The sequence below is a fragment of the Syngnathus leptorhynchus genome, chromosome 5, assembly GCF_054491065.1.
Source record: "Syngnathus leptorhynchus isolate UIUO chromosome 5, UIUO_Slep, whole genome shotgun sequence".
Taxonomy (NCBI): domain Eukaryota; kingdom Metazoa; phylum Chordata; class Actinopteri; order Syngnathiformes; family Syngnathidae; genus Syngnathus; species Syngnathus leptorhynchus.
In genome coordinates this window covers 7,857,098-7,883,210 of record NC_141199.1, presented here as the reverse complement: position 1 = coordinate 7,883,210, position 26,113 = coordinate 7,857,098, and the positions used below count along the sequence as shown (strand labels likewise).

Here is a 26,113-nt window from a genome sequence, read left to right as displayed (position 1 = left end):
ATATTAAATTTTTGAACTGATGAACGTTATGTTGTTTTTGCAAATATTCCCTCATTTTTAGTTTGATATTGCAACTTGTTCCAAAAAGGCTGAGACAGGCAAAAAAAAAAAAAAAAAAATGCTATTTGTAATTTTCCAGTGAGAGGGTTAATTACGTTAGTTGAGTTTTGGTCCTGGCATGATCCATTTTCTTATATGTTCTCAGAATTATACGCAAGGTTTTTTTTTAATGCCACTGATATGCTATCCAACCCACACTTCTGTAGTGGCAGTGTGAAATATGATGTCTTAATCTTAAGAATGTTGGGAAATGTAATTTTTGGGGGATGCAAATTGTATACTGCTTTTTATATGCTGATTTTCCTAAATTGAGTGGTTGCATCTCCTCTGCTGTAAAGAGGTGTTCTGATCCATGGGTGGTTGTTTTGTGAATTTCTTCAGACAAATGCATCGTATTGGCCTGCTGATGTTTGTGACCACTCCATGTTCATCTGACTTCAATCCACAATGTTACCACATCGCGCCATTAGGCTTTGGAACTCATTTAATTTGTGCCAGACCAATCAACATTCCACCTGAAAACTTAAGTGGACATTGCCTGCGATTGGCTGGCAACCAGTTCAGAATGTACCCCCACCTACTGGCCGAAAACAGCAGTGCAGCTCCAGCACACCCGAGATTCCCTATAGAGACTCACTATTAGTGAGGATAATTGGATCAATAGTACCCCTTCTCCTCCCAAACCCACTCTAATAAATACCCATAATATTCCTCTTGTGTAAATATTTCATTAGTCACTCATTGACCATCTTCTCTATGGATTTGCATGCAATGCTATTCCTCTATACTGTAATTTACGGGTTTTGGAATAAATGCTTCATTCCAGATCTCCAGTGGCCCTTGTCTTCTCACGTCACAGCTACTTTGTCGTTGCCTGCAGATTAGTAGAACAGCAAACACCTGAATGGCCACACCCACCAGAGGACGTTGCAGTCCTCAAGGTAAGACAGCACACATTATGGGAACCTGTTGTAGTTTTGTCTGGCATTTTTTTTCCCAATTACTTACCTTCTTAATACAAGTCTTACTGTTGTTACCATTTTGTCTCAAAAACTTGTGAAATTTAACTAGCCTCAGTGTGACCCCCATATGGCTTCAAGTCTTACTCAGACAAGAGCTGAAAAAAAGCCGCAATTACCAGGTAATGGTGCCCATTTTATGCAGGAACAAGAGTTCTAAAATTAAATAAAAATGGGATTATATGAAATGGCATATTTATTTGTGTTTTAATGTATTTTGATTTCAATATTTAGTATTTCATTATGTATTCTTTCATATTTACTTTGTTTAGTATTTCATCACTTGGTTGTTTCAATTACTTTTAATTCAATATGTTTTTAATTATTCCAAGTTTTCTTTCACTATTTCATTTTGCCACTCGTTGCATGCATGTGCATCATTAAATACCTTGATCTGTCATTCATGGTGGGACTGGAGCTGTTCCAGTCCCAATCATATTGGCATCTTACATTTAAAGAAACATCATAACCCATTTTGTTATGATGTTTCTTGACCCCCCCCCCCCCCCCCCCCTCCCTTCCCATTTCACCTACTCAGAAGTCATTTTCTGCTCAATTTCTACTACCAGCTTGACAGCTTGTTTCCTGTTAATGGAAAGTTATCAATGTCATCTGGCATTTCTTCAGACTCTTTTCGGGACACTCACAGCTTGCCCTCATGGGAATACCGCCATCAAACAGATTCCCTAAGAGTAAGTGAATTGACACTATCAGGTATGGTGAAGGGTTTCAAACTCACTTGGCAAAACCTGCTCCCATAGGAGCAACTAAAAGAGATGGATGAACATGTGGCTAGACTCCAGGACATGCTGAAGTGTGAACGGGCCAAAGTAAGGTGTACGTTTACGTGTCCGCTCTGTACGAACTTTATCTGCAAACTTTCAATCTCAATTCCTTTATGGTAAATTGTGGGCTGAACAAAGTATTTTCCTTTTTCTTAATGTTTTAACTCCATCTTTTGCCAGAGTACCCGTTTGCAGCTTAGGGTCAACCAGCATGAAGCTGAGCTGAGACGAAGGGAGCAGCAAAGCAACAGAATGAAAGAACGACTTGCTCATTTGCCTGACAGAAACAAGGACAAAGGACCTTGTGAGATGATCAAAATCCATTTACAACTTGTGGCCTTCATGTCAAATATTCTCAGCATTTTTTCTGTAGCCATTGAGGTGCTGAACTTTCCACCGGGAGGTCGAGGCAAAAATGTGAAGTCAATAAAGTCATCCCAGTCCACTGCAAAGTAAATTCTACTCTCATATCTTGTAGTGTTTGGTATGAAGTTACTTTAAACTTTGGTGGATGTTTCTTTGTTCCCTTGGCTAGGCAAGAAGAGGCAGCGCTGCGCCTGATGCTGGAGCGCAGAGAAGCGGAGCTCCGAGAAGCAATGAAGCTGCGACACAGCCTTACCACCTTACTACATGCTATCAGAGTTGACATGGAGCAAGTGAGGGGAAGAAAAAGGCGATACTTGTTAACTTTTTTTTTTTCCTCCCCTTAAACAATGGCAATGCTCAAAGCAGTCCCTAATACATATTAGCGTACACTCGGGTGACTTACAGTGGGAACACAATTTTGAACATTTCAAAGTCAAAGTCAGCTTTATTGTCAATTTCTTCACATGTTAAGACACACAGAGATCGAAATTACGTTTCCCACGGTGACTAGACAGCACACAACACTCACATCAAATAGCACAAAGAGTAAAAACGAACAGACAAGAGCGATGAATAAGTAATAAGCAAATAACCCAAATAAATAAACAATAAATAGATAAATAAGAGGAGCAAAATGGAGTAAGCTTGCATACAGCAACCAACCGATTCCTAAAATGCGACAGATACATGACGAGGGGATAAAAAAAAAAAATCTAGTTTGTTTTTATTGCTCTTACGTGTGCTCTACGCTAGCAGCAACGCACGCCACATTCAATCCATTACCCCACTTTTCCGACACTTGAGCTCACTCCGAACTAGTAGTCCGATCTAGTACCATGACTGACCTTTTAGAGATAGCATGGGTCACCCAGACTTCCAGGAAATACAAAGAAATGGAAGAAGCTAGGATATCTGATAATATATATAACCTCTTCATGTTATTTTTACTGTATTGAATTTCTTGTGAAACACGCCAAAACATAACAGACAGTTGAACCTCTGTCTGTCAACAGCGCAAATTTCAGGCCACTTCAAAACTAGCCATTGTGATGTTCTTGTAATACTGTCCGTTGTTCTCTTTTAAGACCTTGTCAAACGCTGAGGAGGACGTCAGTGGATCTCCAAACGGGAACAAAAGGTTAACTCAAGCTGAGGCAGTGCTTGGTGACCATGTGACAGGAGGTGTAGTTCAGAGTTGGAAATGTGTGCAGCAAAGGCTGGTTGACCTTCAACGTGAGGGTGAAAACTTTGAAGAATCTTTTGTCTTCATTTTGTTGTCTTGTGCATCTTCACAGCTTGATGAGAACAAAAATCGACTAAAAGAAGTGCACCTGCTTCCTGGTATAAGTTACAATGATAAACTTTATTCTAATTGCTGTTTATCTGTAGGTCACATGGGTGATGGCACTGACCATGATAAACTCTTGGCTCAGCTTGAAAAAGAACTGAAAGAGAGTCAAAAAATTGTGAAACTACAACAGCAAATGCTGCAGGTGTTATCGTCAATAACGTAGACTAATAACACATGCAAAACTGTTTTGACGTGCACGCCTCTTCATGGTCCTTTTTTTTTTTCTTCTTCAATAGGACAATCTTGAATCACCCATCCCATCTGAGCTGAGTAATTCTTACTTTTTGGAAGAATGGGAGCACCTCCAAATGCATTGGGCAGAATTCAACCATCAAAAACGGACTTTTGAAAGCGAGAGACAGTCCTTCACGGAGGCTGCCATACGCCTAAGTCGTGAGGTGACAATGTTCAAACTCGACATGAAATTCTGTCCATTTGTCTGGAAATGCACTTTTTTGTGTCAACAGCGTCAGAACTTTGAGAATCAGAAAGGCTGTCTCTTGAAGCAGCAGTATTTACATGATTCTCCTTTGTGTAGTGGAAGAGAAGCAAGCGACAAAAGTGACTTCACTCTTCTTAGTAAGTAGAAAGCTGCGTGGCTTTTTTTTTTATGATAGACCCCGCTATTATACTTATTGTCTTTTAATGCGGTGCACAAAATATGCCCTATGTATATTCTATTAAGCCTTGTATATGGACACCATCTGCAAAGTGCTCTATAAAGTTGAGTCTTAACTTTGCATCTAATGTTTGTGTAGGTTAAAAAGCTACGGTCTTTGATTTCTCAGGTTTGGGGCCTGCTAGCAAATATGGCTGTGTTCCCATTTCCCCATCTTCCATTGAATTCAGCCCCGTTACTGTTTCAGCATGCCATCAGGGAAGAGTCAGGGTTTTAACACCTAGTACTCCAGAGCTCTATGCTGCCCTCAGTTTGTCATACAACCACAGGTCAGTCAAGTACATCTTTTATGGCTTTAAGTGTCAAGTGGGTCTCGGAGCCTTTCATGGTCTACCATTTTCCTTTCTGCCTTGTCAGCAATTATGTCCCACACAAGTCTAAACACAAACAACAAAAATGTAAGAAATCAAATTGAATTTAGCGAGTCATGGCAAATATTAGATCAGTGGTTCTTAACCTTGTTGGAGGTACTGAACCCCACCAGTTTCATATATGTGTTCACCAAACCCCTTTTTAGAGAAAAATATATATTTTTTTCCAAATTCAAGACATCAATGTTTTTTTACTGGTGCACAGAATGAGCCGTGTATGAACATCACCTTCAAAGTACAAAACCAACGCAAAACAAATTACATACCTGCAAATCAGTTTGACTTCTGCTGTTAACTTTGCGAGACCAGTTCAAATATACGTCATCACGAATTTACACGATAAATCAGGTATGTTCGGACCTCCGCAGTGGAGGGTCTGGCGAACCCGAGACCGATTCACCGAACCCCTAGGGTTCGATCGAACCCAGGTTAAGAACCACTGTATTAGATGCAAAAAAATATTATTAGTAATAGTATACTATGTGAACTATGTGCTTGCTGTCTGCAGAGCCAAAAAGGGAGAAAATCAGTCAGAGAGATGGGATAGTAAGACAGACGAGATGCATGCAAACCCAGCTCCACCTTTGGATCAGTCATCTTGAGGCGACTGAATTCCAAGACCGTTTTAAAATGTGCATGTTTTTAAATAATAAAAATAAAACTTTCCAAGATGTTGCTTTTTATTAAACCTTTCATTCATTAAAAGAAATTAAAATTTGCGCAAAACAGACACACCAAGTAAATTAATTTTCAAATTTGGACCCCCCCCACACACACACACACACTTTAAAGTACAGCTGTGCACGTAACCATTGGCTGCTATTTAGATTTTTTTTCTGTATTGACTAGTAGAGCTAAAAATTTCTGAATTGCATGCATGCAACAGAGTCAGATCAATCTTAGCTTGGGTGAACAAACGTCCTCTTTTCCCGGACATGTCCTAATTTTAAGCCCTAAAAAAACGTTATGGATGATCACTATCATATCTTCATTTTATTGCAAATACAACGCTGTTTAAAAAGTGACAGTAAGCGGAGCTAAGGCAGCATCTGCCTTTGCACGCCCCGCCCCAGTCGAAGCGTGCCCTCAATTAACAATCAAAGACTCCCGCCAGACACCGCCCCGCCCCTTTTTTCCCCCCCTCTTCCTTTGGCGCTTAATCAACAGTCACGTGACCAAGAGGTAGCAGCAGTTCTTATTGAAAGCGCCATAATTAACAGCATGGAATGGAAGCGTTCCCTCATGGAGGAAAACAGCAAAAGTTTTGAGGTTTGGAAAGACTACATGGGTCTGTCGGATGTAGTCCGAGAACTTATGAGTACGAATACCTCCATCCAGTCACGCTCTGTGGCCGCTGGTCCACACTCGGAATATAGCACTGGGACCAGTATTCCATCTGATCGTGTTAGATTTATAAATCGAGAGTTCTCCACGGGACAGCCACCTAACAGCCACCGGGAGCTTTTGACTGATTCTGTTCATCCGCCAAAAGAAGTTGGTTTCGGCGGAACAAGTGCACCACAGCAGTGGAAGAAGATGGCGCGTCTAAAGACACCCAAGCTTCCATCTCCGGATGTTGCAACCATGAGGTGCAGCTTTTGTAAACATAACGGAGAGACTGAAGTTATTTATAAATCTCACTGGTTGAAAAATCCCGCTGGAGAAGTTTTATGTCCGTATTTGCGCAATTACGTGTGTCCACTGTGTGGTGCTACTGGCGCCAATGCCCACACCAAACGGTTTTGCCCAAATGTTGACCCCACGTACACTTCGGTTTACGTCCGTCCAGACGATGGAGTCCCACCCGGCCGGTTTCGCTCAAGTAAATCCCAGAACTTTGATAGCTATCATTGACTGTGAACTAGTTCAACACGTGTGTGCATTTGTGTGCTTTTTGTTTGTGGTTCTCGTTTTTAATATGCACGTGTATGTTTTTTGGAAGTGTGTTCGGTTGACATGCCAGTATGCTGGCTGCCAGGCCCTGCTTGGAAACTTTAAAATATTTTAAAACGTGTTGGCATGCTATTTGGGGAAAAAAAAAATTGTAATCACGTTCCCCGTTTCGCTTTTACCTTATAACCCTGTGTGTGTGTGTGTGTGTGTGTGTGTGTGTGGGGAATAATTTTATTACGAAGCATGTTCTTTTCAGTATTATGCATGTAAGTTTGAAAAAAACTAACGTTTATGGAGATAGTGCTATGTGTGCATTCAAATAAAAACAAGTGTGTTGTAAAACTTACACTTTTGGTGTTTGATCTTTTTGGTTCTGATGGGAAATAATGACCTTAAACAATGAATATAATTGGAAAAAAACAGCTTTACTTTGCAACAAATTAACAGAAAAGCAAAAACGTGAACGTCAAAATGTATTTTTTTTTAAAGACTAAACTTAATGGTTAAATTGCGTAACAATGATCCAACGTTTACATTGACCTTCAACTTAAGAACTATGTTGGATCGCTTTTTGTGTGTATTCAAATAAAAAATGGTGTGTTGTAAAACCTAAACTTTTGGTTCTGATGGAAACCTTACACCATGAATAAGAAATGAATAGGAAAAAAACGGTTTTACTTTGCAACATATGAACAGAAAAGCAAAAAAGTGAACATCAAAATGTAATTTTTTTAACACAAAGTGAACTTAATGGTTAAATTGCATAACAAAGATCCAACGTTTACATTGACCTTCAACTTAAGAACTTAAGTTGGATCGCCTGTCAACGAGTTAAGCTCCTTGTGTTCTTATTGCCACGCCGCATGTTCTCAATCTCTCGATGCGCGGCCATAATTGTTCGACTGGAAGAGAATGCATCTAAAATTATCCACAAATTCATACAAGGCAGAAAAATAGAATGGTAAATTGACAAACTTTAAAAAGGAGAGTTCCTTAATGAGCCCACAAATCAATGGAGAGGCATCTTCTTCATGGCTTGAGGGTTTAACAATTTTCTCCATTATTGCCTGGCCGTCACTGGAAGGGGACACAAATCACTTCGTATTAACTCATTTAATATTGATTAAGGAAATACAAGTATTACTCAAGGTCCATTTGTCTATTGTGATCAGCTCTATGATCACATTTATTTATTGTATTCATTCATTCATTCATCCATTTATTTATTTATTTATTCATTTATTTATTGGGGATTGTTGTAGATTTAGTTTGCTCAAAGTCCAAAGTACTAAATGCATTGGAAGAAACTAACATGTGGTGTACCTTTTTGTATTGGAAAGATGCAAACATCAGTGAGGACTGTCCAATGAAGAACTTGGCGTAAATGGACTTGCACTATATTCTCATATTTCTAACAGTATATATCTGCTTACATCAATTCAATGTTGTTGAGCTGCGAGTCTGAGACAAAATCGAAGCGCCCAGATCCAAGAGAGTCACTGGAGTTTATAGTTTGCGGCTGCTTTGTGTTCACAGCACCAGGGCAACGCTCATCATCATGACCAAGCTGTGTGCAAGAAAAATAAAGACAAATACAATTATTTTCATATAAAATTGAGATTAAAGTATGTCCCACAGCAGCAAAAACTTAAAATCGTTTGCTTATTGGCCACAGTATCAGAGTCATGGCTTGGGTAACATAGTCATGTTTTTCTTCAGGCTTTCACATTATTATAATTTAAAAGAAATACGTACTTTAAATGACTTTTCTAGTAAGTAAAGCAGTATAACTCTTAAAGGGATTTTTTTAAACTTATTTAGACATTTCCGGCAGAAAAAAAAGTTTGTTTCTAAATGACTCTGAGCACCACTATGGTTCTATATGTGGGTGTGCCTCAATGCTTGAACGGCTAATTCCTGGAGGAAAACTGGATGAACTACTCACCATGTTATTTGTCTCTGAGCCGCCAGAGGGGATGACTTCACAGAGTTTGACACGACAGTGTCCTTCTTGGGTGTTAACAGACAACACATCTGCTTTGTCTTCCTCACAGTCCATAGCATCACCATGCAGATCATGCATCTTCTCATCAGTTCCTATAGAAACACACTGGACCTCCACATCGCTAGAAGTTCGACTGAATGATCCACAGTCCACTTCTTGGAGATTTGGTTTCTCCAAAGGATGTTCCTTTTCCATTGCAGGTGGAGCTGATTCGGTGTCAACGGTTGGATCCGGAGCAAGAACTGAGCCCTCTTCATGGACATGACGTCTTTCGCCGTCCAAACAACTTGACTTGCACACAATGTCACACCCATTACAGGGAGTGTCAGGAATGTAGAGGTCTGTTACTGGCCTGGGTTTTAACAAACAAATTAAAACAACTTAACATGTTATTTATGTTTCATCATTACATTTTATCTTGACTTATTTGTTGGAACACATTTGACTTTGACTGACTTGTTGTGAGGTTTTACATCAAAATGTAAATGTGCTCCGGATAAAATTTTGACCCACTATATTTTTGAGAATGTGAGTTTAATATAAAACAGAAAAAAATCTGTTGTAAAAAAAAAAAAAAAAAAAAAGAGACCTCTTGACTAACCTGTCCGCTGCACTATCCTGACTGGTGTGCAGTACCAGTACTTCTTCTTTCCTCGGTTCTCCAGTGATGGTCACCGGGGTTGAAAGCAGTGATGGTGGTAGGAGAGATGATTCAATGTCAACTTTGTTTGTGGATATCTGTCGTTCAACTTTCTGTCTGCTGTTCTGTCCGTTTACAGTCTTACTCATCAGTAAAAAATGACTTCGCTCCTTTTCTGTCAGACCACACATACCCATCCTTTTCCTTTTTTTGGTTGGCTCCTCTGTCACTGTTTCAGTTTTGTCATCTTTGCTGTCACCCATACTCTCATTGCTCTGTGCACCAAGACTCACCTTTTGGTTTCTTACTAAATTACACTGAAGGCCATTATTTGTTCTCTGCTGATCTTCTAAAGCAGTTGAACATAACTGACCTGAGTCATTGGAGGTCAATGGAAAGACCTGGTTTTGCTCTGTTTGAGACAATGTTTGGTCACATTTCTCTGTCATTTGATCTTCATCCTCGTCCTTTCCACTCATGGTATCATCCTTTACAGGAGACATCCCGAGTTGAGAATCACTGATGGGATGTGTGACTGTTGTCTCTTGTTCCTTTTTAAGAGGATCATTCAGCTCTGACTGGTCAACCTTTTCATCAGAAGTGACATCTGGTTTGGTCAGAGTGGATTGTGCCACTTTCTGATCTTGCACAGAAATGACAATAGATACCTGCAGAGGCGAGACAGAGGTGCAGCTCGGCTTGCTACTTTATTATCTTTGGTATCCTTGAATTATGGTGAATTATTGGTGGCTTTTTAGAATAAGGATGTTTTTTTAAAAATGACCTGATTACCTGTTGAAAACTATGGTCAACATCCGTAGAGGAAAGATTGTCAGAAGCCCTTTTTCTTGTCCTGAGGGATGGAAACTGTGGTGGATCTGAGTTGCCTACAAAAATAAAGCATAGGAATCAAAAACGTTCGTCACAGCACCTTATTAATAACAGTACAGTATTATTATATACTTCAAAATTAGAAGCAAGATAAAAAATAGTGTTACCTTCATTGTGGTTCTTTGAGCTTGATTCTGGCATCTTTCAAATGTTACCTTTATGAATAAATTGCATGAATAAATGTTACATATAGAGTTCTAATTTTACATGCCTTCCAATAGGAACTGTATCAGGGTTGCGGGATTTTGGATAGCATAAAGCTAATTATCACATTTATGGTTTTCTTGAGCTAAAGAAGATCTAATTACTATAACATTAAAGGTTTGTATATTAAATAAACTTAATAATATGTGACAATGTACATTTCGCGTTTATTTATTTTTTGCTGGAGGATTGTGATAAAAAGACTAAATTAAACTTGACTTTTGTAACTCACCTGAAGCCAAGCCAGAGCTCTTCAAAAGAGTTTACGTCAGGAACTGGCGTTTGCGGTCAGCCGTAAAGCTGTTCGTTGTTGCCATTGGAGATGTAATGTAGGAAGTAATTTCACTGCTTGTCGGGCTTGTTTTGACGGCTAGACGTCTGTTGACACTACACTGTTCTTATAACCTTTTACTGTTTATTTCGGAATAATATTCGACAACATCTGATATTCTATCAACTGTCGCTAAGTGCGTGAAAGTGAAAAGGTAAGGAGTTTACTTTAAAAAAGGCATTAGCCCCACACAGAAAACTACGACGACTTGCCTTACTCGACCAACATTGATGACTAAATTTTAAATGGTTCTTCTGACCGAAGGTAAAAATGGCCACCTATCTTTTTGTCGTTGACACAATTAATCAGAAGCCACGTTTTACATAGGTAACAGTCGATGAGTCGAAGTCGGAACCCACCTCCCCGAGGTCAAGGGGCAGCGCGCGCTAAACAGGTAACTCATCTCAGGGTTTGAAGGAGATGACGATTCTTGAACACCTGTCTGACCTTCGATCTGTTCAAATTTGATTAAGATGGGGCTGCTCCTTGACCTGACGCCGGATGGGGGGATGGATGATGATGGTAACGATGAAGAGTTTGAGGCTGAGCTACACAATTTGATGGGAGAAGGAGGAGCACCGCAAAGGAAAAAACGTGAAAATAAAGGTGCAGCGACCACTTGATTGTCTTCCACCCCTATGTACATTTATTTTGCTTGTGTCTCATTGTGCTTTAATAATTTCTGGTGTCTAGGTCCCGTTGCAATGGCTGACATTGAGAGAATGGCTGCTCTTTGCATGAAAGACCTGGATGAAGAGGACATGAATGATGAGGATTTGGATGATGATGAAGATCTGCTGGTAAAACAATCACTTGTATTAATGAATTACTTGATAATTAATAACATTCTGTATTCTAGCACTTATATTTTGCTTGCATGTGTCTGTTAAGCCTATTAACTGCACTGCACATTTTTGTGTGCAAAAACACAGTATTGTCTCAGTTGTCTGAAGGAATAATAATTTAACTTACATTTTACCGTATTTGTCGATATTGTTTTTGCATTCCAAATGTCTTTGAATGCACTTGATAATAGTGTGGTCCTTTTTATCACGGGAATATGTTAAATGTGGGATAGAAAAAAATCTGAGATGAAGGTAATATAAAACTTTGTTGAAGTATACGTTTACTGACTAGCTGACACATAAAACTAAAGAAAATTAACCTTATATGATAACAGGGGTAAGATCTGTTTGGTCTACAAGTGCGTGTCAACTTCATGTTTCTTACGGAAATACCAAAATTCCAAATTATATAAATTTTCAATACTGTTGAGACATTGCAAGCATTTGTTAGCAATTCATCTTTTAAACTAAATTAAAAAAAAATAGAACAAACACTCTTTGACTGGCTTCTGATAACAAAACTGCTATAGCTATCCATCCATTTGTTGTGTACAGGGAAACCAAAACTACAATGTGGCCTGAAACAAAAGATAATCTTGGCACACCTGACAAAGTACTCGTCAAAAGTTTTGAAACGAAATTGAAATGGTTCCAAGCACAGTAATAGGTCAAGAAATGCCAGCCATTAAACTCTTGATAATGCAGAGCTGTGAACTGAAAGTCATTTCTGGTCATAAAGTAACGTCCACATCATAAAGTTGATTGAGAAAGTAGCAACATGTCCACAACAGTTATGTTGACAAAAGCTACCTACTTTGAAGAATCTCAATTAATATAAAACTGATTCTGTTTTGATTAACATTCATAATGTCGATGACAAGTGTGTTTTTTTTTAACCGCTAATTGAACATTAAAATGATGAATACTGAATTGTAATATATAAATTAATAAAAATAAGAACAAAAAAGGAAAAAAGGCTTTTCTTGTTATATGTAAGTAGCATGGTGGAGCACTGGTTAGCACGTTAGTTCAGAGGTGTGGGGTCCGAGTCCAGCTCCAGCCTTCATTTGCAGACTTTGCATATTCCCCTGTGCTTATGTGGGTTTCCTCCATGTGGTCCGGTTTCCGCCCACGTTCCAAAAACATGCATGGTAGACCAATTGACCACTCCAAATTGTCCGTAGGTGTGATTGTGAGAGTGAATGGTTGGTTGTCTGTATGTGCCCTGTGATTTGCTGGGGTTCAGGATGTATCTCGCCTACCGCCCAGTCTGTTGGGCTATGGTCCAGCATGCCCGTGACCCTTGTGGGGAGAAAGCGGTTCAGAAAATCGATGGAAGGAGTGATGAATTCAGGACATTTTTAACACTGAACTTGAGGGTGTTTCCAAACTTTTGACTGGTATTGTATTTTATAAAGGGCAGCTCGGTGGCGCACTGGTTAGCACGTCCACCTTACAGTTAGGAGGGTGCTGGTTTGATTCCATCTCCGACCTTCCCTGTGTGGAGTTTGCATGTTCTCCACGAGCCTGCGTGGGTTTTCTCCGGGCACTCCGGTTTCCTCCCACATCCCCAAAACATGCTTGATAGGCTGATTGCGCACTCTAAGTTGCCCCTAGGTGGGAGTGCGAGTGCTGATGGTTGTTCGTCTCTTTGTGCCCTGTGACCCCCGCCTACTGCCCAATGACCGCTGGGATAGTGGTACAGAAAATGGATGGATGTATTCTATATTATGATAATACTCAATACTCAGTGGCATAAATACTCTTTGGTATTTGTGGACGATGAACATTAAAACAGTAAAATGTGGTAACATATTTGACTGCTGCCCAGGATTTTGCATCATTATGTGATAACTACACTGAAGTCTGAATTCGGATTTGGCAGCGTACTGTAAAAACCCATGAAATATCAATGACTTAAAAATCGGTTATTTCATTGGGCCGCAAATGTTTGGCCACGATACAGCAAGGACTCCCTCTGTAGTGAGCATTTCATTATCTGTGTTTGTTCACAGGCGGAACTGAATGATGTTTTGGGGGACAATGAGGAAAGCAGTCCTTCTCAGATCTCACAGGCTCCTCGAGGCTCCCGTTCTTCTCCTGCGAATTCCACTAGTGCAACTGGATTGGAAGGCCGTGTGTTGGAGCGCCTTGAGATGTACAAGACTGCCGTCTCCAATTCATCTGCATCTGGGGAGACAAGCAAAGCTCGAAGATATGATCGTGGATTAAAGGTTTTGAACTGTTTCATGAGTGCCTCTTCTGTTAAAGTTGTAAATTAGGCTTACAGTTCCTGTCCTTGCCATCCTCAGAAATTGCAGTCCATGCTTGCATCAGTCAGAAAAGGAAAGCCAATCGACGAGGAGGAGATGCCACCTCCTGTTGCTTTAGGCGGAAAAGCTGGTGCTGCAGCTGAGTCTGAATCCACAAACCAACAAGAAACGTCGGAGCCCATGCTGATTCCCTACCCTCCGGTCAATCAAAAACCTTCTTGGGAGACAGAGCCAGCAGCTCCTAATACTAAGCCACTCCATTTAGCTCCACCCCACAACCCAGCTGCTGCCATCACTCCGGAAACCCCGATGATCTCTCCACTCACACCCTCTCATCCTGGCACGCAACACTCAGGTTAGCTGATAGCATACGGCTCTCAAAGTTTCTCTTTCTTTGTGAAGAGTAATGTAGATGATTTTCTTCTATTCTTTCAGAACTTAAACAGGCAGTGTTATCCCGACAGAGAGAGTACAAGCTAGCGGCCATACAAGCCAAACAGAGTGGTAATATTGAACTGGCCAAACAGCACTATGTAATTGCCAAGGTAACAGGAGTAAAAATAATCTTATTGGCATGTGTAAGTTGACTGTTAGAACATGTTTTTAAACACTAGATGGGCTCTTGATATACAGAATCTGGACCCATTGGTGGAGGCCATTGATAGGAGTGAACCAGTAGACCTGAGCTTGCTTCCTCCAAGCCCTGGTCAGTGTTCTGGTAAGCCGAATGTTAAAAAAATTTGTATTTTGTCATTCATGCACCAGCCATACAATTCTCTGCTCAGTTTGTTCTATTGTCCTGAGCTTTATGTTGAATCTTTAATTAGTTTAATTACCTATAACTCTACTGTTACTCTATTGTCAACAACTGTTGTGTAATGATTCACAGGAGACGTAGCCGCGTCACATGCACCACCTTCCGCTAAACGACAAGCCACTGCTGCTCCAACAACCACGCAGGAACCAGCTGCTGGCAAGTAGACATGATTCTTGTGACTGGTTAGCATTGTGGGATGAAGGTGATGATGATTGTTGAAATGGGTGTGTGCCTTTCAAAGGCCTTCCCGCTCCCAGCAATGTGGCAGAAGCCTTGCAGCAAAGAATGGACATATACAAATCAGCAGCAGATGGAGCTAAGAGCAAAGGAGATGAGCGTAAAGCACGTATGCATCAACGTATTGTTAAGGTACACGTCACGGAGCTCAACCTTATAAAGAATCCATTAACGGCTTCAAAAGAATTTCCATGTACCATCTTTTGATAAGGAGAATAATGTCACTATTATTGTTAACTTCAAATCAATTACATTGTTTTTGTTCTGCCTAATGGTACATCTTGAATACTTTTATGTATGAATTTGGCCTTACGCTGAAATGATCAATATAATTTACAGTTCTTTATTGCAGGGGGAACCAGAAAGTAGAAACGTGTTTGCAGGGGTTGGGGTTAGGGCTTGCTTGCAAGTGTGCAAACTTTAATTTTGGCTGTGTTAAGTAGTAACCAGTCATATTCAAATTCATTTTAAATGTCCTGTAAAGTAAACTCAGAAATCTGTGTGTGTGCAGCTATGATGCCAAACAAGGATACTCATAGACAGGACTCAAGGATTTTCATGGTTTTATTTGAAGTAATTTAAAAAGATTTACAGGACAGGGAGTAAAAAAAAAAAAAAAAATGTCCCCTTGGCTTTACTAATTTGTCTCACCTCCGTTGGCAGGAACAACTACGAAACATAACCGACAAACATTTCCCGTGGTTTCAGAGCAAATGTACCCAAAATGTCTTTTTTATAAAACTGTTGCAATTCAGCAAAATTGTGTCCGGTGTGAGTAGTTCTGAGATCATGTGGCACAGCGTCTCAGTGGGATTGAGGTCAGGATTTTGACTGAGCCATTTCAGAACATGCATTTCTTCTAACATCCTTTATTAAGCCTTAACTTTTTGAACAGATGGCCTTAAGGTCTTCTGTAAAATATCTTGATAAACCTATTAATCATGCTTACAAATCCTTTATTTTTACATTTGGATCATTTCGTTGTGGTCTATAGAAAGTGAAACAGCAATGTTTTTGTCTGAATTTCTCGTTATTATAGCATCACAGGCCCTAACCCCTGTTTTGAGTAGCGTTTCAGAGCAAATCATTTTTTATGCGGTCTCTTTAAATGCAAATATAGTATTCCCCTTCCAGTCGTATGCACCTCCACTCCGGTCGGACATATTTGTAGTTCGTTAGGAGAGGTACAGTTATCTTGCAAACTTATTTGAACGATTAAAAGATGTCAACAACAAAAGACTTTGACCTAGCGTGAGAGAACAGCGTAGATGACGAACTGGCAGAACCACAACTTCAGATGAGCTATCACAATGGCGTGTTATCACTGTTGACAGGATCGCGGCGAGGAATAAAGATAGAGCATTTGCGAAACCATTTAACCACACCCATTACCTTGTTTGACAGTCTCACTGCAAAAAGACTGTGATCTAATTGTTCAAAATACATAATAGGGAATGGATGAAATTGAACGGATTAAAAAATATCCCCCAAACAGATTCTAAAAGTATCTCTGCAGTACCTGGAGTGATTAAATTGAACTTTTCTACAATTCTGAAGACTCCAAGTGCACAGTAAAATGTATATAAAAGCTAAGAAATTGGATTTTGTATGTCTCCTTTCATGATAGCAAACTATTCAGGACCTGAGTAAGCAAGTCATACCCATAGTATTATGCTCTTTCTACCATGTTGGGATAAGATTTTGATGTGAATGTGCTGTGCAATTTTTTTTCCTCCACACAGTTCTTTCCAAACGTAGACATATGGCAGATTTGTCAACAGAAATGTTGGAACAATTTTATCAAGAGAAATGGTCCAAAATGTATTCTGATGATTGTGTTTTTCTGAGCTACAGCTATAGGAAATGTTTGGTTGCAGGTTATGCCAAAAGAGGCTCAACGAGTTACATGGAATCGCCATAACTCTGGTCTTGGAATGTCTTGAGAGTCAATCTGCCCTTAGTGAAATTTTTTTATCACAAAAAAAAGACACCAATTACTTGTTTAAAGAAAAAATGATTTCAAAGGCTAATGGCAAACTCATAACTTCTGCTTTTAACAGCAATACCAAGATTCTATCAAAGCACACAAAGCTGGCCGACCTATCAACTTGTCGGATCTACCTGTACCACCAGGTACATTTCCAATTTCACACATTTACAATTTGCTTTTAGTGTGTACCAATTATATACTGTGTAATATTGTGTATTTCTTTTCTAGGTTGTCCACCATTACAGGGCTCAGAGAAGGATCCGCAAAACTTTGTGGGTGTCCTGGAAACAGCTATGAAAATAGCAAATCGGGATCCAGACGCAGATGAAGACGAGGATGGTCCAAAAGAGGCTGCCAAGGTAAAAAAAATGAATAAATATACTGCCAAGTGCTCTAATTGATATACAGCCAGGGATTTTGATTGGGTTGCCTTTAGACTCCAGATAGAAATACCATCTGTTGTATTTACTCGCATGCATTGAATCTTGACCTTTTTTTTTTTTTTTTTTTGTACCTTAATCTAATGTACCATAATGTAATCTTTATATGTATTTCTGTTAATTTTATATACTCTTACGCAGTTTTTATTAAATGACAGTCACTATTCTTATCTCATCACTCTCTCATATCTCTCTTCGAATCCTTATTAAAGACAGTTATTTCTCCTCAGTCCTCTGTGCGTGTAGTTGCCCAAAAAACTAAATCTCCAGCGTCTCAAGCCCCTGGGGGTTCCACACTACCAAAACTGGGAGCCAAAGGTGTGTTGGCTGTTTAACTCTGAACCATGCCTGCATATTCATACTTTTACTGCTGCATAAGGCCATAACTTATTTTTTATTGATCATTGTAGCACAACAGCAAGTGGATTTCCTGTTGCTACGGCGACAGGCATTTTTGCGTGCAGCACTGCACTCAAAAAAGATGAAGGTATTCCATACAGTTATTTTTCCCTGGTAGATTGAGTGGATGACACGTTTGTGTTTCTTTAAGATTTGTAACCACAATAGCCGTAGAAGTCTCAAATATATTTTGCAGGACATGACGGCAGCAGCGCAGCACCTCAGACACGCCAAAGGACTCGACCCCATGATCGAAGCAGCAAAGTCTGGCCTCCCTGTTGATATCACCAAGGTTTATCATTTATGCATTTAAACTAATGAGAGACAATATATTATGGTAGTCCTTTGTACCTGACAAAATATGTTTGTCAAAGAAATTGAATGTGTGAGGTGTACCAAAAGCCACGGTGTGAGTTCACATGTGTGAACTCCACCGTACAGCCTGCATGTTGTCTGTGACTCTAGAACAAAGGTGTCAAATTCATTTTTTTCGCGGGCCGCATTGTAGTCATAACTTCTTTCGGAGGGCCATTATGACTGTGGACCCAAATTAACGTATGATTACCTCATGTTATATACAGTAAAAGCTACAAAACAAACTAACAAATAACTTGTTTTCAAATCAGACGAGTAAAAACTGGTCAAATATTAAAAAAAAAAGATATTAAAAGTGAAGACAATTTGCAATTCCAGTAAAGACACAAATTTGATGCACAATTTGTCTTCACGGGCCACATAAAATGATGTGGCGGGCCGTATCTGCCCCCTGGGCCTTGAGTTTGACACCTGTGCACTAGAATATAGGCCACGACTGCTTTGGTCTCGCATTTTGTTTCCTATAACTCACAGGTTTCCTCTCTGACTGAGTCACAATCTAATTATAAAAAACAATATTATTACTGTGCCTCTCTTTGTTTGCTTCTAGTAGTCATAACTTGTAATAGAAAATGGAAAGTTGATTGGAAAGGGGTGCATGTACCTGATATTTTTGCCTGTTCTGCATCACAAATGAGCTTTAAGTTAAAAAAAACAATAACAAAACACCCTATTTTGGGCTAGGCCTTTTGGTACAATGGACAGTTGTCTAATGTTGATCCTTATTTGTGTCTTTTATTGTCCAAAACGTATAAAAAATAATATTCTAATGTAATCTTTTCACCATATTTGTACTCATCTTAGATACCCAGCAGTCCAGTCAGTGAGGAAGACTTTTTGCTGACTCGCTCCCGTACATCACCTCTTTCTTCTCGTATCAGTGGACAATACCAGAGCCTCATGGATCTTTTGCGAAAGCAGCATGAGGTTGGCATTCACATTTTCTTGCACTGTACAGCAGCTCAAATGTATTCATAAACATGTGGACAAGGTTGTTGGTATTCCTATGTTATTAAAAGAAAAAGAAAGTATTCAGGGCAAGGGTACCATCGTTTTTGTCCAGACCTCTTCCATTCATTTGCTTTTTAAAAAGAATCTGTTGAACCACAATTTGAAAGCAATGTCTAATTTTCATTGGGTACATTTCCATACATTTTTTTATTACTTTTGTCAGACTGAGGTTATTTCTTTGACCATAGTGAGTTTGCATTTCATTAATAGACTAATAATCTGTCCACTTGTGTACAATATATTGAATTGTCTAAATGTGGCTGTAATCTTTTCCTCCGCACATGTTTCCCTCTCCCAACTATATCTCCAGAAATGTCTGAGTCGCTCACAGCAGTTCATACTCATGGGCCATATTGGCGAGGCTCTCAAGTAAGACCATGTTGTGCAAAGCTTTTTTTTTTTTGTCATCTTATTTTAGTTTAATTGGCCAAAGCATATTATTAGTGGACATGCAGTCAAGTATAAATTAACTGCACAGTCTAATTACATCCAATGTTTGGGACATTTTATCCTGTTGCAAAATAACATTAACCAAATATTTAGAATTAAATGCTCAAAAAATTATATATTCTTTGGTAGTGGTTCAAATTATATTGTGATAGTTTAGGATGTAGGAGTCCAGCTTCACTCGTAATCTTGTTTGAACTAATTAATGAATGACATTCAATAAAAATAATGTGTATGTGCCTAAGACCGTATCCCATGCTATTCTTGCCACAGTAGGTCCAATACAAAAAAAAAAGAGAAAAGATAAACGGGCAACAAGTACAATTGATGAATAAAGAAAGAAGTTATTATACATATTCATATCGTAATCCTCAACAGAGGGGTTGAGACCCCAAAGTGGATCCTGAATCCATTTTGGGTTGGTCGTGGACAGCTTTTAAAACAAATTACATATCTTCTTATTTTGATTATGTGTGGCTGCTTTGTGCTTTAGCCACCCGTCTACTCCGTAAATAAATACAGCTCAGTCTTTGGCTGATGAAAGTCATTGTGCGCAATATGCTTTTGGCAGTATATCAAATGGCTTTTAAGAATATAGCATATACATGTTTTTATAGGGTATATTTGAACAAATCATGTTTAAAAAAAAAAATGGGTCATGACTGCAACAATAAGAAAATGCGTATTCTAGGTGACAACAGTTGAGAACCACTGTATTTATATAATATTGGTTTTGAAAAACATGTTTAACAAAAAATAGCATTCTTTTAATAGAACCTGTAATTTGTTAGTTTGCTTTTTTTCTTGAAATAAGGTGGTTTTATTAATTTGTCAAGTTCTAGCATCTTGAAATCTTTCTTGTGACAACAGTTGAGAACCACTGTATTTATAGAATATTGTTTTTGAAAAACATGTTTAACAAAAAAATAGCATTCCTTTAACAGAACAGTTTGCTTTTTCTTGAAATAAGGAGGTTTATTGATTTGTCAAGTTCTAGCATCTTGAAATCTTGTTTCTTGTGCCTGTATTGATCTTGTTTCTTGTGCCTGTATTGAGAAACTAGTTTTATGGGATTACATTTGTTCTTAACAGCGACACCGTAGTCAGGCTATGAATATTGTGCAAATATTTTGTGCTTTAGGGCTGTTTCTCTTTCTTTGCAGGTGTGAAAAGCTTGTAGAGGATTCCTTAAAAAATTTAGAGATACTGAAGGATTCCTACACCACGGGCCAACCAGTGCCCAAGTGTCACACGCAAGAGAAGACCTTCAGTGTTGTCAAGTGAGCAGTAAACGCATTCAAATTCAATGCAAATTGAATTAGACAGAAACCCTATAAGTCACATTTTGGTGAATTTCATCTTTATTTTCAAAACTATTCAATTGTTCACACATTTTAATCCTTGTTTTCAAGTGGCTGATTCACAGTGACTCAGTGTGACAGCTTTTTCTCGGACTTCACTAACCCATCAAGCTGTCAGCTAAATGACTCATTCAACAGTCCGACTTGTTTGGATCACAGTAATGCTGACTGATGTCTGTCACTCATACTGGACTCAAGACACCTGTCTGTTTCTGTAGGAACTACCCCAATCTGACTACCAATGACATGATACTGTACATCATCAGAGGCATCAACCTACCAGTTCCTTCTGGTAGGCAGATTTCCTGCCAATCTGCTCCAAATGAAATTGCTTTTGAATTTACACCGCTGTCTTTGCCTTCAGGTGTCTCGCCTAATGATCTGGATGCCAGTGTGAAGTTTGAGTTTCCTTTTCCCAGTGTGGTAAGGAGTTGTAATATCAAGAGAGAGGAAAAAACAAGTGTTATTTAATAATTTCCCTTTATGCATGTGTAGGAGGAGGCACAGAGGGACAAAACCAGCACAATAAAAAGTACTACCAGTCCGGAGTTTAAAGAGCAGTTCAAACTCAACATCAACCGAGCGCACAGAGGATTTAAACGAGTCATTCAGTCCAAAGGCTTGAAATTTGAGATCATCCACAAGGGGTACAAATCAGAACTGCTTTCATGTCGATGCCCAAATGATCCCTTTGAAATGAATGATTTTCTGCGTGTTTACAGAGGCCTCTTTAAAACAGACAAGGTTGTGGGCACAGCTCAACTGAAGCTCGAGGGTTTAGAAAACCGTTGTGATGTCAGAGAAATTATTGAGGTGAGTTGTTTTGATCTAAAAAAAAAAAATAAAAGTACATTTTAATGAAAATGTTAATGAGTACATTCATATCATCCACAAAAGTTGAATCATGGCAAATGGAGTCTTGGTTGTTAAGGATGTTTTTCTTTTTACTCGCAGTTTCTCCGATATAGAATTTGGACATTGTTACCATGTAGACATGGCCCTTATTTTTAGGCACATATGAACAATTGACTCTGAATCCAAAGAGACAGCTTTCCAATGTTGCTTAGTTTCTCCAATGTAGATATCACTGCACTACTCACAAGGCCACACTCATGAACACCATTGCTCCATTTGCATTTGGGGATTTTGTCCCTGGGGTGAACCATCTTTTAACTGTGGGCGCCACCAACTTTGAAGTACATTGGTATGTTTAGGTTTAGAGAAAATTCTTCTGTATATATCTGAGAAACCAGATAAACTGGTAGGGTGAGACAGCTTCTGTCCTGTAGACTGCAGTTATGGCACCCTGACTACTTCAACAGCTGGAGTGCTCGGGTTCCTGACCTTGTTTGTGGAGTTATTGGCGGTGTGGATAAGATGTGGGTTATTTCCAGTCTGTGGAGGTAGAATGATGGCAAGATGTTTGGCAATAATGTAGGTGCTGGGGTCGATGCTACTGGCAATTGGCTCAAGTGGAGCGCCTTTCTTGGGAGTTTTTGGAATTTTTAGAAATGCCAGGTGTTTGGTACAAGTGGTAGTACAAGTGATACATTGGTGGTGGTCAATTCCTTCCTTCTTTTTTCATTTCTGAAGACATTAACATGTATTCGCATACCTTTGCTCGCATGTGGCTTGAGATGTTTGTCACTCTTAGGTGATGGATGGACGTAAAGCCACAGGTGGCAAGTTAGAAGTGAGGGTGAAGATCAGAGAGCCCATATCCGGGGTAGAACTCCAGCCTACGACAGAAAAGTGGCTAGTCCTTGAACCAGTCTCCCCTGTCTCACCTCCAGAGCGAAAAAGAGAACGGGTGAGTCAATGACCTATATTGCTGTCCTTGTTGAAAAGTTAGCTCAGGATGACATTGTAAACTTTATTTACTGCTAAACACTGATCCAAGATTCTCTCATTAATGTCAATTCATACACAAGTGTCAAGGGCTCAGTGCTGAAGATCATCACAAGTCCGAAATTGTGCATTACTAAGGAGAGGATTTTGTTGAGAGGCTTTGCTATGGTGATAAATAATCATTTTGTATTCATGCGGAATGATATAAGAATGCTAACATGACGTTTCAATAACTTTGTGTGTATTTTAATGAACCAGACTCCAAATTTTGCATCTAAACCTAAACATGAGGTCAGCAACAGAAGCAGCCACTCCAGCAGCTCTCCCCCCCAGTACAAGCTGCACAGCTTCAGCCTCCTCAACTACGACAAGGAACGCTTAGAGAGAAAGGTATTTTTTTATGCATGTGATTTGCATTTAATTCCTTAAGATCCCATCAGTCACCATGTCCTCTCTCAGATGGTAGAGTACAGTAAGAACCGGCGGGATCCCCCATCTGATGTCATTCATCAGTACAAAGAGATCACACACAGGCTGCAGTGGCAAAAAACTCAGTTGGAGGGAGCACCTCCTTCTCTTCTCTCAGGTAGCCCACAAACATCTGATTTCTATTAAAAAAATAATAATAATTGTATAAATAAATAAAACTCTTTCTCCTTGTCCATGAGCAGATTACGAAAATGTGCTGCAGCGCTTCACCCAAGGACTCACTGACTCCGTGAAGAAATTCTCAAGTCAAGGCAATCGGGTGAATGCGGTGTCAGGGTTGACTCCTTTTCAAACATGATGTCGGCCAATTACCGTACTTGCGGTCTATTTTCATGCATCAGTATGTCCCTGTGTAAAAACTCCATTCTTTTTGCTCTTCATAGGATGCTGCCAAGGATGCTCTGAGCAGGATGAAGATGGTAGAGGCTGAGGTGAGGATTCTGGTGCAGTGTAATATGTTTGCTTGTAGAAAGGCTTCACCTTGTGTATCTTTTTTTATTCATCAGCTGGAATCACTGAAGAGGAAACGCGCGAGATAAGGGGAGACTAGTTTGGCAAAGGATTGGCTGGAGTAATGTTGTCTTCTCTCTTCTTACTCACATGTACACAAAGATACAAACACTAGCACTCCACACTCGAGACCTTTGTCATGGTTCTATGCTGCACGACCATGGCAAATGCAGGGAGCCATGTGTTAAATCAGATTATATTTTGTTGGGGAAAAAAAAACTCCACAAAAAAGGAAAACCTAAATAATAACAAATAGAATAGTTTTACACTAAATAAAAGACAAGACGTATTTGTTGTTAAAAGGACAAACACTACAAAAAATCCCCATGATTGTCTTATGGCTGCTTTCAAGTGCACATAACCAAAATGACTACGTGCTTGATTAATACTCGGAGGTATTTTAACACCTTTCCTGGTTATTTTATGGGCATAAGGATTTTTAATCTAATCTGTCTGGTTCAATGTTCCCCGATTATAGTAATCTGCTGCATTTGCAGTGGTGTGATATGGGAGTGGAAAACAAAAACAAAAACGGGGCTTTGGGGCACCATAGCCTACATCCCATAATGAGGGATTAGTGTTTGTGTCACCAAGGAGACAACTACATCAGACATAAAGTCGCCTTTGGGGTTGCAGAAGGGTAGAGCGTTAACAGTGTGCCATGAATGTTGGAGCAGTTTAGCACTGCCTTCTTCATCAGCCACTTGCTCTTTGATGCCTCCTTCACCTTCTCCGTCTTCACACTAATTCCCTTCACATACGTTCAGGCATTATTCAGCGTTACATTTGGATTTTCTTCTAAGTCTCAAACAGAGTTAAATCCTCGGTGCCGTCTAATAGAAAATAATTAGCAGCTTCTACCGCTATAACTGTGTATTCATTCATATAAATGCTGGGCACAGGCATCAACTTAAGATCTGTTTGATTATGTCTGAAGATGTCTTTTTTTTGGGTGCTCTGAATTACAATTTGTTAATTGAAATGGTGTTAGAAAAGATTACCGTCAATCCAAGCATTTTCAAATGCTTCTGCTGTCGATGGTGGTGGGGAGCTTGATTTCATATCGGTGATATGCTGTATTCACGTGTGCTTGCTCACTGCTTCGATTCTCTCTGACAGTTAAGAGAGCATCATTAATGGCAGTTCATACCTGTGCTTTTTACGATAACGGGCCTAAATGTTTGCTGTTGTGTTGGTTTACATTTGGAAAATATCATTTACATCACAGTTTTGTCAAAATTATTCTGAGTTGTTTTTTTTTAACTGTTTTCTTGATGGAGCAGACAAAAAAAAGAATCCACGTGGATCGTGCTGAATTTAGATGAATAATGTTCATATGTTTTTGGCCTGACATATTAAAAACGATGCCACATTCACTTATAAATTCAAGCAGATTACTGTTGCTATGGAAACAGTTTCGCAAAAACCATCAACTATAATTTTTACTGATGGCGAAGCACTATATCGTTATTACTTTTTACCCAATGAATTAAACAATTATCTAGTATGTAAAACAGTTTTGACACATCAGTAAAATAGCCAAAACCACTCCAATCGACTTCAAGAAATATGAATGTATTTTACTCATGTCATCTGATCTCCTACCTGGTTACAAAAGCTTTTAACTCTACATCACCTCAAAACACACAAACACAACCTGACACATTACCCGCTCTTTGAGTAAGAGGCTGTGTTGTTGTCATGGTGACAAGCTCATCAGCATTCAGTGAGGATTTCAGATGGTTTGAGTTGTGCAGAATTACATACATACTGTAATTCAAAACTTTGCTCATCTGGTAAAAAAAAATTACTTTCTCACATATATATATATATATGTATATGTATGTGTGTGTGTGTGTGTGTGTGTGTGTGTGTGTGTGTGTGTGTGTGTGTGTGTGTGTGTGTGTGTGTGTGTGTGCGCGTGTGCGTGTGCGTGTAATGAGGCTCCATCGTCAGAATGACTGCAGGGAAGGCAGTGTGGCTTATTATTGTCATTATGGCGTTATTTTGTCTAGTTATATGTATTCCATTGGGTTGCACTTGTTGAACAAATCACCTTTTTTATTCTGTTCTTTCATATAAGTGCAATCAGAAACTATTTATATACAAAACAATGGCATTTGATGCTTTTTCTCTATTTTCAAACGTGTCATGATTTGTGCAACTCAAAGCGGGAATGAATCAAAAGTGTAATATGTACAGGGTTTGGTTTAATATGAATAAATGGTAAACTGTGTTTGTGTCATTACACTGTTGATACACCAGTTAATTACATTGTTTCTCAATGTTTGGTAAAAGGCAATAAGATCATTTAGAGACCATATTCAGATTTCACACACTTATAAGATTATTTATGTAATTAGAATGTAATGTATGTTCATAAAATTTGGTACTGACAGTTCATGGGGATATCCCCACTCTATGCAGCACATACCACAATTGTATAATACATAGACCTCAAATCGGATGTAAAAGA

The 26,113-nt window shown here is 39.2% G+C and overlaps 4 protein-coding genes across 14 annotated transcripts; 3 read left to right on the top strand and 1 right to left on the bottom strand.

The window, feature by feature from the left end:
- The first annotated feature begins 857 nt into the window (after window positions 1–857).
- LOC147056637 (afadin- and alpha-actinin-binding protein B) lies at window positions 858–5,356 on the top strand. Of its 9 annotated transcripts, none has more exons than XM_085912461.1 (13): window positions 858–1,001; window positions 1,132–1,201; window positions 1,707–1,771; window positions 1,841–1,909; window positions 2,045–2,168; window positions 2,238–2,316; window positions 2,400–2,520; window positions 3,316–3,463; window positions 3,620–3,723; window positions 3,818–3,979; window positions 4,049–4,160; window positions 4,370–4,529; window positions 5,140–5,301. In XM_085912461.1, exons 1-13 carry the CDS (start codon window positions 873–875, stop codon window positions 5,231–5,233), a joined length of 1,437 nt encoding a protein of 478 aa, XP_085768587.1. In that variant the 5' UTR covers window positions 858–872; the 3' UTR covers window positions 5,234–5,301. The 9 variants fall into 9 exon arrangements, with proteins under 9 accessions (XP_085768587.1, XP_085768586.1, XP_085768589.1 ...); XM_085912460.1 differs by having other exon boundaries at window positions 3,316–3,469; window positions 5,140–5,299; XM_085912463.1 differs by lacking the exon at window positions 4,370–4,529 and having other exon boundaries at window positions 3,316–3,469; window positions 5,140–5,356.
- Window positions 5,357–5,775: 419 nt separating this feature from the next.
- nanos3 (nanos homolog 3) lies at window positions 5,776–6,870 on the top strand. Its single transcript, XM_085911840.1, has one exon. It carries the CDS (start codon window positions 5,853–5,855, stop codon window positions 6,483–6,485), a length of 633 nt encoding a protein of 210 aa, XP_085767966.1. The 5' UTR covers window positions 5,776–5,852; the 3' UTR covers window positions 6,486–6,870.
- A 312-nt stretch (window positions 6,871–7,182) lies between these two features.
- Window positions 7,183–11,107, bottom strand: LOC147056635 (uncharacterized). 2 transcript variants are annotated; one of them, XM_085911839.1, is made up of 9 exons: window positions 10,497–11,107; window positions 10,168–10,215; window positions 9,962–10,056; window positions 9,543–9,837; window positions 9,131–9,188; window positions 8,470–8,881; window positions 7,958–8,091; window positions 7,500–7,601; window positions 7,183–7,426 (listed from the first exon to the last, which is right to left on the bottom strand). In XM_085911839.1, exons 2-9 carry the CDS (start codon window positions 10,199–10,201, stop codon window positions 7,348–7,350), a joined length of 1,209 nt encoding a protein of 402 aa, XP_085767965.1. In that variant the 5' UTR covers window positions 10,202–10,215; window positions 10,497–11,107; the 3' UTR covers window positions 7,183–7,347. The 2 variants fall into 2 exon arrangements, with proteins under 2 accessions (XP_085767965.1, XP_085767964.1); XM_085911838.1 differs by having other exon boundaries at window positions 9,131–9,837; window positions 10,497–11,106.
- cc2d1a (coiled-coil and C2 domain containing 1A) lies at window positions 10,542–24,282 on the top strand. 2 transcript variants are annotated; one of them, XM_085911837.1, is made up of 28 exons: window positions 10,542–10,749; window positions 10,923–10,989; window positions 11,069–11,201; window positions 11,289–11,395; window positions 13,456–13,674; window positions 13,753–14,068; window positions 14,149–14,258; window positions 14,347–14,419; window positions 14,603–14,686; window positions 14,772–14,899; window positions 16,828–16,900; window positions 16,986–17,116; window positions 17,428–17,515; window positions 17,608–17,684; window positions 17,793–17,888; window positions 18,776–18,898; window positions 19,293–19,351; window positions 20,593–20,709; window positions 21,009–21,082; window positions 21,155–21,213; window positions 21,286–21,437; window positions 21,513–21,603; window positions 22,445–22,600; window positions 22,897–23,028; window positions 23,098–23,224; window positions 23,310–23,386; window positions 23,511–23,558; window positions 23,634–24,282. In XM_085911837.1, the coding sequence occupies exons 2-28, from the start codon at window positions 10,933–10,935 to the stop codon at window positions 23,664–23,666; spliced, it is 2,940 nt and encodes a 979-aa protein (XP_085767963.1). In that variant the 5' UTR covers window positions 10,542–10,749; window positions 10,923–10,932; the 3' UTR covers window positions 23,667–24,282. The 2 variants fall into 2 exon arrangements, with proteins under 2 accessions (XP_085767963.1, XP_085767962.1); XM_085911836.1 differs by having other exon boundaries at window positions 14,347–14,431.
- Window positions 24,283–26,113: the final 1,831 nt, after the last annotated feature.

Excerpts from the sequence above, each read along its gene's own strand:
- LOC147056637 (XM_085912460.1), top strand. The coding sequence starts at position 873 with ATGCTTCATTCCAGATCTCCAGTGGCCCTTGTCTTCTCACGTCACAGC. Across the intron at positions 3,980-4,048 it reads CCATACGCCTAAGTCGTGAG|CGTCAGAACTTTGAGAATCA; the intron begins GTGACAATGTTC and ends TTGTGTCAACAG. Across the intron at positions 4,530-5,139 it reads AGTTTGTCATACAACCACAG|AGCCAAAAAGGGAGAAAATC; the intron begins GTCAGTCAAGTA and ends TGCTGTCTGCAG.
- nanos3 (XM_085911840.1), top strand. The coding sequence starts at position 5,853 with ATGGAATGGAAGCGTTCCCTCATGGAGGAAAACAGCAAAAGTTTTGAG.
- LOC147056635 (XM_085911838.1), bottom strand. The coding sequence starts at position 10,201 with ATGCCAGAATCAAGCTCAAAGAACCACAATGAAG. Across the intron at positions 8,882-9,130 it reads CAGGATAGTGCAGCGGACAG|GCCAGTAACAGACCTCTACA; the intron begins GTTAGTCAAGAG and ends GTTAAAACCCAG. Across the intron at positions 7,602-7,957 it reads CTCAACAACATTGAATTGAT|TGACGGCCAGGCAATAATGG; the intron begins GTAAGCAGATAT and ends GTCCCCTTCCAG.
- cc2d1a (XM_085911836.1), top strand. The coding sequence starts at position 10,933 with ATGAGTCGAAGTCGGAACCCACCTCCCCGAGGTCAAGGGGCAGCGCGC. Across the intron at positions 16,901-16,985 it reads GGATCTACCTGTACCACCAG|GTTGTCCACCATTACAGGGC; the intron begins GTACATTTCCAA and ends TTTCTTTTCTAG. Across the intron at positions 21,214-21,285 it reads AGTTTCCTTTTCCCAGTGTG|GAGGAGGCACAGAGGGACAA; the intron begins GTAAGGAGTTGT and ends ATGCATGTGTAG.